This window comes from Capra hircus, chromosome 19 (assembly GCF_001704415.2).
Source record: "Capra hircus breed San Clemente chromosome 19, ASM170441v1, whole genome shotgun sequence".
NCBI lineage: Eukaryota > Metazoa > Chordata > Mammalia > Artiodactyla > Bovidae > Capra > Capra hircus.
Genome location: NC_030826.1, coordinates 49,301,128 through 49,313,771, shown reverse-complemented (window position 1 = coordinate 49,313,771; position 12,644 = coordinate 49,301,128). Strand labels below are relative to the sequence as shown.

Sequence of the window (12,644 nt, the reverse complement as noted above, 5' to 3'; positions counted from 1 at the left end):
GCCTTGAGTTCAAGGAGAATTTGTTGGCAGAGAGGATACCCCGCCATCTCTCTGGCCTTCCTGGTGGGAGCCCCTGGGCAGGCTGCGGCTATGCGCTCACGAGACCCTCCAGGACAGGGAGGCCAGTGGAGCTGCGGCACAGACATTCCCGTCTGGCCAGTCCTGAGGACAGGCGGGCTGGGCCCCTGGTTTGTATGCGTGAGACCAGCACGGCTCCTGGAAGGCACATCTGGGTAGACACGCGAGGGACTGTCTGGCCAGGGTCCAGCGCAGGCGCAGCAGAGGAGCCGGCCTCTCCCTGGGGCCCCACGCCAAGGATCCACTGGGCCCCTAGCAGTGGGTGACAGTCCCCTCCAAAGTGGAGAGAAGACTCCGAGCAGGCTGGACGGGGGCCACGGTCCTGGGGCAGATGGGGAGCCTGGGCCTGCGTCACCCCACCTTCCGGCCTGCTGGGCCTTAACACGTCTGGCCCGTGGGCTCCATCCACCACAAGACCAGACACACGTCTCAAAGCCAATTTAAGAAGAGTTAAAGGAAAGCAAACTACTCAACCGTGAGATTTACCTTCTGACCGGGTGTTCTGTCGGAGTGTTCCCTCTAAGGCCGTCGAGGAGGGAGGGAGAGCAGTCGGGGTCCACGTCCCTGTTTCTGAGCCAGAGGCCAGCGTGGGTCCTGCCCTGTGAGGGAGGCCCGGGCCAGCTCGGACCCCAGTGCTCCGGGGCCACTGCCCGCAGGGGAGCGAGGGGTGCTCCTCTCCCGCTGCCACCCAGGGTGGCAGGGCGGCACTGCCCGTGTCCTGCTCATCCCCACAAACAGCCCTTAAACCAGGTTGAGGTGGCCGCGCAGGTGTGAGCCCAGAACAGACGCCCACTGTCTTCACACAGAAACCCGCTGCTCCCGGGGAGGCCCAGCACCCGCACGCAGCCCCAGGGAGTGCTGGGAAGGCCCTCAAAGCCCCTCCCCATGTGCCCAGAGGAGGGATCCATTGACCACACTTACCCGCCCGCCCTCATCAAACGGGCCCACGTGGGCGAACCAGGCTCGGGAGCAGAACCAGGTGGGCATGATCACGGTGGGGCCATTGGAGGTAAACACCTGGAAGCAATTAGCATCAACAAAATTAACAGAGAAGAACAGTTGTCACACAACCCCTCAGGTTATTTCCCAGAAAGTCACTCAGAAAGTGATAAACTGCATGCCCCTTCCCTGTCAGTACAAAGGTTCAAGTGGCTTCAGAGGCAGATCAATGGTGTCCGGCTCCCTAGGCGGACAGACAGAGGGGATCCCCACCCCCAGCTCCTTGGGGGCTGTGCTGTACTCACTTCCTGATCGAGCTTCAGCTACACCCTAATGAAAAGGAATGCCTAAAATGAAGAGTGATGACAGAGAGGCATTGCGTGTCCCCCATGGGGGGCTCTGTCTGCCTGACTGGTGGGCAGCTGGGCGTGGGGGCTCCGAACTCTTACTTTATTTCTGCTAGGTTATAAAGTCTGCACTTGTGCCACGGACTCTGTGAGAACCTGCCTGACGTCTGGTCCGACCTGCACCCAAATCATGGACAGTGTGAGGCTGTGAGCACGTCTTGGGGACAGGGAGTCACGCCCAGAACCTGAGCTGGAACAGAATGGGACAGACAGACCCCCACCCTCTGTGCCTGGGACAAGTTTCTTCTGTATTTGGACATGGTTTGTGAACATCCAGCAGCAGACAGTCACTTGGGACAGCCCACCCCTTCCACGCAGCCCTCACCTGCCAAGCTCGCTCAGCCCCGAGCAAGCCTGTCTTCTGCACTTTTGCTTCGAGACACTTCCACCAGAGACTACTCCACGCCTAGCCCCCGCCTCTCAAGCTCTCTGCTCACTCAGGAGCCTCACCGACCACAGGTGACTGGGGAAACCTGTTTGTGGAACTTTCTCTTTGGTGACACAGGGAAGAGGCGAGGCTGCTGTGGTGACTAGGGCTTGGTGATTGACATGGGATCCCCCCTGCACCCCACCCCACTGTGGGCTTAAGAAGTGGAGCAGCTGCTGACGTCTGGGTTCTGAGTTTTAAATGTGGTTTCCAGCAAGACAGAACTCGTGAGGGTCTTAACAACCCTCTTAGAAATTTGCCAGTCATCAGTTCTAGTCACTGTTTGAATTGTGTGTAGGTGAAGGAATGTCGTGTCTTAACCTGGTGTGTGAAGTGTGGCGTGTGAGCCCCTTTGTGTACAGGTGCCTCCGTCTGTCCCCTGAGGCTGCCAGTGGGTCCCCCTTCCTTGTCCTGCAGCAGAGCAGGGGGCCGAGGTCCTGTCCAGACCAGCCCCTGACCAGGGGAGCCGTGGAGCCCTCAGGAGAAGGTGGTGTAGGCTTAATGAGCGTATCCCACCTCTAAACCCCAGGGACTCATTACAAGAAACCTTGAGCAAAACTGTCTTAGAAGAAAAACAACCCTTTCTCCCATGAATGGCCTGTTGCGGCCACTTCCTGCACTCAGGTCACATGTTCCTGGATGTGAAACATAGCCAGGCCCCTGTGTGGGTCGAGCAGGTCAGCAGGACTCAGGGCCAGCTCCCTGGCATGGTCACGATTCTGCCTCCACCGCTCCCACGAGTTCAGGCTGGTCCTGCCAGCCCACAAGGAGTGGAGAGGGGCTCCTGGCTTCCTGGGATTCGCCCTGCCTGTAACCACAACGCCTGGCCTGGGCCATGGAGGTTCTGCCAACAACAACTAGAGACCAGAACACAGGGCTCTTTCCCTTGACACCCTGGGGCTCGAAGGATGTGGGGAGAATACAGAGGGGACTGGGCCCCCCTCCCTCCCTCGCTGCACTGCCTGCACTGAGCCTGAGGTAGGGAGGGAGAAGGAGGCAGCATCCAGGAGCGAAGAGGTCTCCAGGGAGACCCAAACATCTGCCTCTCTCTGCCCTGGACTCCGGGCATAGAGCCTTCAACCCGGACAAGCCCCTTGCACACGCACACGCCTACACACATAGACAACACGCATCCCACTGCCTTGGGCAGGCGGGCCCTGAGGGCAAGCCTACCACCTGCAAGGGGGATTTGCAGGAATTGAAGACTCCTGCACTGAAGTCCGGAGAAGGCAACGGCACCCCACTCCAGTACTCTTGCCTGGAAAATCCCATGGGCGGAGGAGCCTGGTAGGCTGCAGTCCATGGGGTCGTGAAGAGTCAGACACGACTGACTGACTTCACTTTCACTTTTCACTTTCATGCACTGGAGAAGGAAATGGCAACACACTCCAGTGCTCTTGCCTGGAGAATCCCAGGGACGGGGGAGCCTGGTGGGCTGCCGTCTATGGGGTCGCACAGAGTCGGACACGACTTAAGCGACTTAGCAGCAGCAGCAGTACTGAAGTCAGCTCACTCCGCCGTCACTGGGGGCGCAGGGCAGGCGCTGGGCCCACCCTTCTCAGCCCAGAACACGAACTCCCCCTCCCAGCAGTGCAGCAGCTTCAGCGGGTGAGTGTGTCTCAGGCAAGGCTCTGGGAGGAGGGCTAGCGTCCCCATGCTGGGCCTGGTTACAGCCATGCCTACCCACACCTCCGAGCTTGGGCGCCGTGTCCAGCCATGGCACTGGCTTAGAGTGACCAGCATGTGCTCCTGATTCTAACAACTAACACACGCTCGGCCCCGAGACCACCAAGCTGAACGTTTGGATAGTACACACAGGCCCTGCTCCCCTGCGCCACTTCATTTGGCTGGAGCTGCTGAGAGGCTCACGGCGGATGGCGACTCACACCACAGCCTGGGGGCCGGTCTGGTGGGGCCTCTTCCTGGCCTGCAGGCGGCCTTCTCCGTGTGTCCCCACATGGTGGCAAGAGCTCTGGCATCTGATCCCATCAGGGCTCCACCCTCACGGCTTCAGCTGACCCCAGTCACTCCCAAAGGCCCCGTCTCCCAGTCCCATCACACTGGGGGTTCAGGACTTCAAGACAAGAATGGAAGACATGGGCATTCAGTCCAGGACAGGTCCACCCCATTCTCAGACCTCCAGCTCTGCCCTGTCCCCCAGGGGCAAGTGCTCCCGAGCCCTGATCCACAGGCATTCGTACCCAGGAGACCATCAGCAATGATCACTCATCTCTAATTGACCCCAAGCTCCAGACTACAAACCTGGCTGCACCCTAACGTCTTCCCTTAGTTGCATGAGGGACGACTCAAATGACTTACAATTTTATTGAGTATGATTAACACGCAACACATGATGAATGTGACCAAAGTATACACACCTAACCACCCCATCTCCAGCTTCCCTTGTGCCCTTGTCCGTCCCCGGGGGTGAGCTTCCCACCTCCCTCCCCCAGGCAATTGCTAACTTGCTTTTTTGGGGAGCGGGCACACACTGCTTTCAGGATCTTAGTTCCCCAAAAAGGAATCAGACCCTGGCCCTTGGCAATGAAAGTGTGGAATTGTAACCACTGGACCACCAGGGGATTCTCTGATTGGCTTTCTATCACAAGTAAATTACTTTCATTTACCAGGATTTCAGTCACGCAGTCCGTGCTCTTTTCTGGTTTCTTGCACTCAGTACCACCTGTTCGCTCTGAACTACAGCTGTTTTCGCTTTTGCCTGTTGGATGTGGGCTGCTCCTAGTTTATGTGGCAAGCATCTGGGTGTAAGTCTCTAGGTTTCTGTTTCTCTCAGGTAAACACCCAGGAGGGGATGACTGGATGAAAAGGCAGCTGAATGGACAGCTTCTAAAAAATCTGCGAAACTGTTTTCCAAAGTGGTTGGATCATTCGAGTTCCCACCAGCAGTGTGCGTTCCCGTTGCTCCACATTCTTGCAAACACGTGGGATGGCCAGCCTTTTTATTCTAGACCTGCTAACAGGTATGCACTGGTATCTCACTGAGGACTTAACATTTTTCTAATGACAAACGATGCTGAACTAATTTGCCATCCATATACCTTATTTGATGAGGCATCTATTCAAATCATTGGCCCATCTTTTTTATTGGGACGTTTATTTTCTTATCATTGAGCTTTGAGAGCCCTACAGAGCTCTGGGCACAAGCCCTTTATCAGAAATTATCTGCAAATATTTTCTCCCATTCCCCTGACCTGTCTTTTCATTCTCTTAACAATGTCTTTCAAAGAAGTTTTCAACGTTCTTAAATTCCAACTGACCCATTTTCTTCCTCTTATTGTGATTTTGGCATCTTATCTGAGAACTTTTTTGCCTAACCCAAGGATGTAAAGATTTCTAAGTTTTCTTCTAGAATTTTTACAGTTTTAAGTTCTACATTTCATTCTAGGATCCATTTTGAGTTAATTTTCACACATGGTGTGAAGTTTTAAAGTTCAATTTTATTGCGTATGGATATCCATGTGTTCCATCTGTTCGAAGATGATGCTCTTTTCCCACTGAGCTTCATTTGCACTTTGATAAAAGACCAGTTGTCTGTGTACGTCAATTCTGGACTCTCCTCTCTCCCTTTGATCTGTCTGTCTGTCTTTATGCCAACACACATTGTCTGGATTAGCCTTGAGGTTGGGTAGCGCTTGTTCTCTAAACTTGTTCTTCTTTTTCAGATGAATTTTGACCATTCTAAATCCTTTGCATTTCCAACAAATTTTAGAATGAGTTTGTCAATTTCCATTAAAAACAACAACAACAAAACACCATGCTGTGATATCAGCTGGGATCATGATGAACATACAGATCAGTCTGGGGAAAGACATCTCAACAACACTGAGTCCTCCAACCCATGAGCACCGTGTATCTCCCCATTCACTTAAGACTTACTTCTTGCAGTAACTACTAGTTTCCTGTGGTTGCTGTCACAAATTACCACAAACTTAGTGACTTAAAACAACAGTGGTTTATTTTCTTAAAGTCCTGGAGGCCAGAAGTTCTAAGTGAGTCTCGCAGTGTGAAATGGGGGTGTCAGCAGGGCCTCGCTCCATTCAGAGGCAGGGGGACCACCGTTCCAGCTTCTGAAGGCCACCAGCACCACTCGCCCTCCCTGGCTCACGGCCCCTCTCCTGTATTCACAGCCAGCAGCGTGGTGTCTCATCTGTCTGGGTCACATCTCCTCTGACTCCTCACAAGGACACTTACGATGGCAGGGCAGTCTTGAAGTCCTTCATCACATCCGCAAAGACAGTTTTTCCATTTAAAGTAACATTTCCAGTGTAACCCGCCCCCCATCCCCAGGGGACATTTGTCGATGTTTGCAGACCTTTTCAATGGTTACACCTGGGGGTGGGAGGGGTGAGGAGATGGGGAGGGGCACTCCTGCTATCTAGCTGGGACAGGGGAATGAAGTTTTAACTGTGAGGAAACACACTACACCCTCATGTTGCTGCAATTAATAAGACTGATGACACCAAGTGAAAATCGCACAGGTTTCGGGAAGGACAGTGAGACAGAACCACTTTGCAAAGCAGCTGAGCAGGTGCTCAGACCTTCTGCACAGCCAGTCGCTCCGCTCCTGGGCACACACCACATAAAACCTGTCCACGAATGTTCCAAGGGGCTTTCTTCACAGCAGACAAAACACTTAGAATCTGAACCTTGTGCGTCAACACTGTATGGCAGGATCCATAGAGCAGACGCCGCGCAAGCGCCCCCAGCAACAGAGCAACTGATGCGCACGCAACACAGGGGAACGTCAGCCAAGTGCGGCCATTACAATCTTATTTGTGTGGAATCTTAAAAATGGGAGCTTTAACCACTAGCAACAGAGAAAAGGTCAGTGGTGCCTGCAGTCGAGGTACAAAGACACAAACCTAAAAAGTCTAACAAAATCTTTGCTGCCACGCAGTAAGCTGCTGGCATAAGCGTCCTGAAGCCATCAGTACAGACCTGAGCCCCGTGACTCCCAGCATCTCAGCATCTGGGTTTTTAGGGGGGTATGCTTGGTGGGGTGGGAGGGGGTCTGAAAGATCTGTGAAGCCAGGCCTACAGCCAACAAACGCCACAGAAGGGCCCCTGAGGCCCTCTGAACTCAGCATTATATAGCAAATACAAAAACATCAGTGCCAACAAACGTGCTCCGTAATTTCCCGACAGTCGGAAAAAAGCTGATTTCACACTATTATTTGGAAACCATTACAAAGCAAAACTGAGCTTCCTGTTTTCAACGCTGACTTGCCAAAACTCCAGACGCATTTTCTGGCGAGTGACTCCACAGCTGCACACCTGATGTTCCAGCTGTTTCCCCCGGTTGTGGGACTGACCAGAGAAACAGACCCAGTCCCCAGACACACGGGCGCATGAAATGAGGCTTTGAGTGTAAAATGCACAGCAGATTCTGAAGACCTGGTATGAAAAAAAGCATGTAAAATATCTCACTGATATTTTCATATTGATCACATGTTGAAAGGATAATGTTGTATATACATTAGACTAAAGAAGATATTATAATTAATCTGTTTTTAAACCTTTTTTAATGTAACTACTACATTTTAAAAAATTGTATTTTGGCTTCCATTTGTGACTCATCTTCTTTTTTAATTTGAAGTATAGTTGATCCACAATGTTGTGTCAACTTCCGCTGCATCACATCATATTTCTAACTATCTGTCCCCAAACAGTTCAATACGTTCTTCTTTCTTTTTAAAAACAGTTTATTTTCAGAGTTGTTTTTTCTCTTTTGAAATTATGTATTTGGCTGCACTGGGTCTTAGCTGTAGCATGTGGGATCTTCAATCTTTGATGCGGCATGCAGGATCTTTTTAAGTTGCAGCAGGAGAACTCTTAGGGGGACCCAGTACCCTGACCAGGGATGGAACCTGGGCCCCCTGCACGGAGCATGGAGTCTTAGCCACTGGACTACCAGGGAAGTCCATCAATCTATTCTTTAAGTGGCATAGGCCCATGAAGTAGGAGGAAATGCACAGAAACAGCAAAGGCTAGTTCAGACACTGGGCAGTTCCAGTGGGAGGGAAGGAGTTTAAGCAAAGAGTGAGGCCATTGCCAGACTGGCCGAGGGTCAGGCCTGGGCAGCTGTGGAATTTGTGAACACCAGCCTTCCCTCCTGCATTGCCTGCTGCTTTGGTAGGACCACCAATATTTGGAAATTAAAACAAAGTATTTCTAGATTTCCATGGGATGAAGAGAAAAAAAAAAAAACACAAGAAACTTAGAAAATATTTTAAGCCAAATGAAAATGAACAATACATTAAAATCGCGGGGAGCAGTCAGAACAACAGAGATTTTATAGCTTGAAACATTTATATTAGAAAAGAAGGTCTCAGATCAATGATCTAAGCTTTTAACTTAAGAGAGGAGAATAGCAAAGTAAACTCAAAGTAAACAGAAAAAGGATAGAACAGATAAAAGAACAGAAATCTGTGAAATAGAAAATGATCAAGAACATCAATAAAACCAGAAGCTTAATCTTCAAAAAAAAAAACCACCAGTGATATTGATAAATATCTAGCTTGTCAAAAATAAAAGATACAAATGATCAATATGAGAAATGAACATGTCACTACAAAACTGTAGACATTAATAAGGAAGTAAAGGAACATTGTTAAGTTTATACCAGTAACTTCAATGACCAGATAAAATGGACACATTCTCAGATGTTCCAGCCAAGGAGACCAGGCACCTGATCTGGGGGGAAGCAGGAAAAGTGCCACAGACGTCCCCAGCCCACCATAAACCCAAGAAACTCGCCTGCCCACTTAATCCGCAAACCGTGACCACTGACAGCAAGTTGTTGCAAGCCCTAAGTTTGAAGTCGCTGGTTAAGCAGCAGTAAATAACTAGAACCAACTAAGCGTCTGTTGGATGGCCTAAGTGGTGGAGATAGCACGACCAGAAGGTAAGGAAGCCAGAAGTGCCCCAGGCAGCTGTGCTCGGTCCAGGGCTTGTGTGGAGGGAGTGATGGAAGAGGACCACCCCCAGAGCCGGAAGAGGGAGCAGAGCCCGCAGGGCCATGGTCCTTCATAGCTGCCCCGGGACCCCCCACACATGTCCCCAGGAAGGACACCAGGCCAGAGATGCCTGGGGTCCCACCAACCCCACATCCAGGATGAGGGCTCTGAATGCAGATTTATGGAGCAGCTGCTAGACAAGAGGCAAAGATTTGGACCTTTTTCCTCCAGTTTCATGGCTGAGTCGTCACAGTGAACCCTCCGTGGGTCAGGCATGTTGTCTGTGGACTGCATACTGGTCCCCAGAGGGACAGTCACCCAGGGTCCAGAGCAGGCCTCCCCGGTCCTGCCAGCCCCAGTGCCCGCATGCACACTGGGCACTGCTGTGTTATCCATGGTGTCTCACTCCATGAGGTGGGGCCTGTCCACCTTGGCATCTGACCTCCAGACTGAACCCATGGAAACCCCCATGTCCTGGAAACGTTCTCCACTTGCAGCTCCAGTGCTGGGCTGGAGGAATGATGGAAGGAATCATTCGAAGTTCCAGAGAGATTTGCCAGCAGCTCTTTCAAGGCACCAAGGTTTCCAGCTTGTGAATATGCAACAGCTGATGAGGACACTGCTGGGAAATGTTCTCATGTGTGGCTGGTTCAAGGAGTCCAAGGGTCAGGCCTACGCAGCTGATCTGCACTGGTTGTCTATCCCATCAGCCCTGAGGGGCCTGAATCAGTCTGAATCACTGAACTTTCTGGAAGTATTGCAGGACAGATGACCACAGGCTTGGGCACCCCTTCACTCACAAACTATCACTCGAGAACTGACTACATATGGCCCAGGGAGGCCATCAGATTCATCAACCCTTCTCGCCCATGCTCAACCATCACCATTTTATTTCTCTGAGTTGTTCCAGCACCAGGAATGAGGAACGAGGCCCACCTGCTAAATCTGAATCTAGGACAGAACCGGATGGAAGGTGGAATTAACAGATTTCAGACAGGCCTTAAAATCTGAAATCCTAATAAGAGAGAACAGGGAGAGAAGGCCCACATCCATTCACAGATATGTGGTCAGTGCATTCCCCTGGGACTAAAATGCTAAAAAGTCACTTATTAAATGGGATTAAGCAAGAAAACACTACAGCCTACCATGGGTAGGCTACAGTATCCGGGCACACTTTTTGAAGTATTTTGAGTAGAAAATTGATACTCGTTTGATATAAAACTGACTTGATATGAGAATGAAATGCAGAACGCTTGGGTTCCCCCTGAAATGAGAGAAACAAAGGGTTTACAACAGGTTTAGAAGCAGCTCTGTGTCTGAGAACTGGACGTGGTGCCGTGTCGACCGCGACATCCCACGTGTCCTCACACGTCTGTGCTCTGTGGCCTTGTGGCCTCATGACATCCCCCTCGGGGTGGGGTGGGGGGCTCTGTCAACATGCCTCCAGCACAGACAACACAGTGCTTATGCATGGCCGTCCACACGGGTGATGCTAAACCGAGACGCCATAGCCAGGAGCTCTCCGTGGGCAGTTCTGCCCATAGGATGCCCAAGCAGGGCCAGAGGCTTGGTTCACACACATCCACACTCATCCCATGTGGACGGGGCCCAATTTACCGCACTTCCTGGTTCCAGAAACACCTGCTGAGCCACTTCCGATGTTGTCGTGGGCTGCGGTGGAGGAAAGGTGTTGGCGGCTGGACTGGTTTTCTCTGCAGGTGAGGGTCTGGCCTGGCGACCGGGCACACGCTGCCCTGGCCAGCTGCTGGCCCACCTGGGGGCCCAGCTGCTGCAGAATCCTTCATCTTGCTCCCAACCTGGGGGCAAATCTGGGCCAGGCAGCACCCATGTGCCTCCCTCAACTGCTGAGCGGCCAGTGTTGGCCCCAAGAACCACTGCTCGGATCTCCTGGGGCCTAGTGCTGTCGTCTGGGCAGCGCTATGCCAGCCCAGCTCTGGCCAGGAGGCGGCTCTGACTCCAACCCAATCCCTTGTGTCTGAGGTGCCAGTCATCCCACAGGCAGTCAGCAAGCCTGGCACCACCCAGGCTCCCATGCAGGGCGGGGGTGTCCATCCTGCTGTGCCCTGGCACCATGGCATCCAGTGGCGTCCTGCTCACCATGGGGCTCAGTGATCATCCAGTGGGTGAGTGGGTGGGCTTGAGGGGCAGGGCTGATGGAGGGAATCCGGCTTGTGCCTGCACTCTGCTCACACGTGTGCAGGCACACACGGCTGCGGGTGTCCACCGTGACGGGAAAGCAGGGAACAGACACCGTGTGGGGCTGAGTGCACCAAGGGAGCCCCGAGTGCATGGGCACAGGTGGACGCGCAGCCCTGGGCAGGACACACATGCTTGTTTCAACTGGAGGCCCCAGAGAGGAGCAGCCTAGTGACTGTTGGGTGTGCCTCACTGTCCCACCCTCGGCTCTGCAGGCCCTCGGCCAGCAGAGACCACACGATGCCGCGAGGGGTTGGAGGGCCCATAAATCCTTCCAGGTCAGACTCAGCTGCAGGATGCTAGAGGTCAGAGCCTCACATGCTGACTCGTAGGGGCGGGAGGCCTGGGAGAGTCTCCAGGCCAGTGAGAGGGGCAGGCTCCACAGGGGAACATGGCCTGCACCAAGGCTGTGAAAAGGCCCTAAATTTGGGGATAAGGAGTAACAGATGGCTAACAGGGCAGCAGCCAGGACCCCCAGACACCAGCTTCCCACGGGGGCGAGAGGAAGGAAAGTCTGGGCAAGGGGCCAGCAGCACCGCCACACCTCCGGCCCCTCCCAGCTCTGCCCGTGGGGACCTTACTTGTGCCGGCTGGGCCCTCAGCAGGCCTCGGCTGCCCCCAGACCTGGGGCTGTCGCCACATGACACCGACTGGCACCACCAGGAAGTTATGTGCTGCCCTGACGGCCACCCCTCCTTAGCCTTACGGCTCACGTGTCAACCATATTCTTGGCCTTGACATGCTCACAGCCCAGCACCTGAAACGGCTCCTTCACAAAGCCAACGCCAGGGATCCTGTGTCAGCGGAGGGAGCGCTGACCAGGTGGACCCCCACCCCTGGTCTCCCTGGAACAGGGGCCAAGGGCACTGCGCAGCCTGAGGCTGGCTCTGCCCTGGCTCCCGTGTGGCCCTGCTGGCTGCCGGCCACCCAGCACTGGGTTGGTGATAATGATAAAAAGGACAATGTCAGGAAAAGCCCGTCTGTCATTATTTGAGGAAATTGTTAAACTAACTCCTTTTAATGGGCAACGACAGGGAAGAATTATCCTTTTCATGACATTAAGCTCAAGCTTGCCCCTTGGGGGAACTGCCCTTTAGAGGAACATGAACTTGTCCTCCAGAAATGCCAAGGGTACTCTGTGTCCCTGGGGGTGGCAAAGCTGGGGGACCTACGATGTGGGGGGCATGGAAGTGCCACCCCTCAAGCCGGGTGTGAGCTCATGGTCCAGCACCCCTGTGGGCCCGGCAGGGGCGGCCTCGGGCTGGCTTCTCCCCTGCCGTGTCTCTACGGTCTCAAGCTCGGCTTTGCGGAACCCAACCCAAGTCATTCACGCCTGTGCATCCTAGGCAGGTGAGGACGGTGGGTGCCCAGGAGGTGAGCAAGGATCAGGAGTGGTGGAGGGAGGGTGGAGAAACACGTTTGTTCCAGGGGTGCTGCTGGCAGAGATGGGGGCACCCAAGAGCCTCTTGATGAAAGTAAGAGGAGAGTGAAAAAGGAGAGAGGGAGGGGAAGGGCAACGAGCTGCGTCTGGACTCCCCCTCTAGGACTCCTCAGCGCGTGAGGATCTTCTCGGCTCTGTGCTTTGATCTCCAAATTCAC

At 53.3% G+C, this 12,644-nt stretch overlaps 1 protein-coding gene across 2 annotated transcripts in view; it reads right to left on the bottom strand.

Moving 5' to 3' along the window:
• B3GNTL1 (UDP-GlcNAc:betaGal beta-1,3-N-acetylglucosaminyltransferase-like 1) overlaps positions 1-12,644 on the bottom strand; it is a 106,015-nt gene that overhangs the window by 22,169 nt on the left and 71,202 nt on the right. The window contains exons 7-8 of one of the 2 annotated variants that reach the window (XR_001919769.1): positions 1,000-1,095; positions 565-677 (exon numbers count right to left, since the gene is read on the bottom strand). Coding sequence is in view for 1 of the 2 variants with exons in the window: in XM_018065387.1 (XP_017920876.1) it covers positions 1,000-1,095 (96 nt within the window). In the remaining variant the exon portion in view is untranslated. The remainder of the gene's footprint in view (positions 1-564; positions 678-999; positions 1,096-12,644) is intronic. The other variant, XM_018065387.1, reaches the window with a different exon arrangement.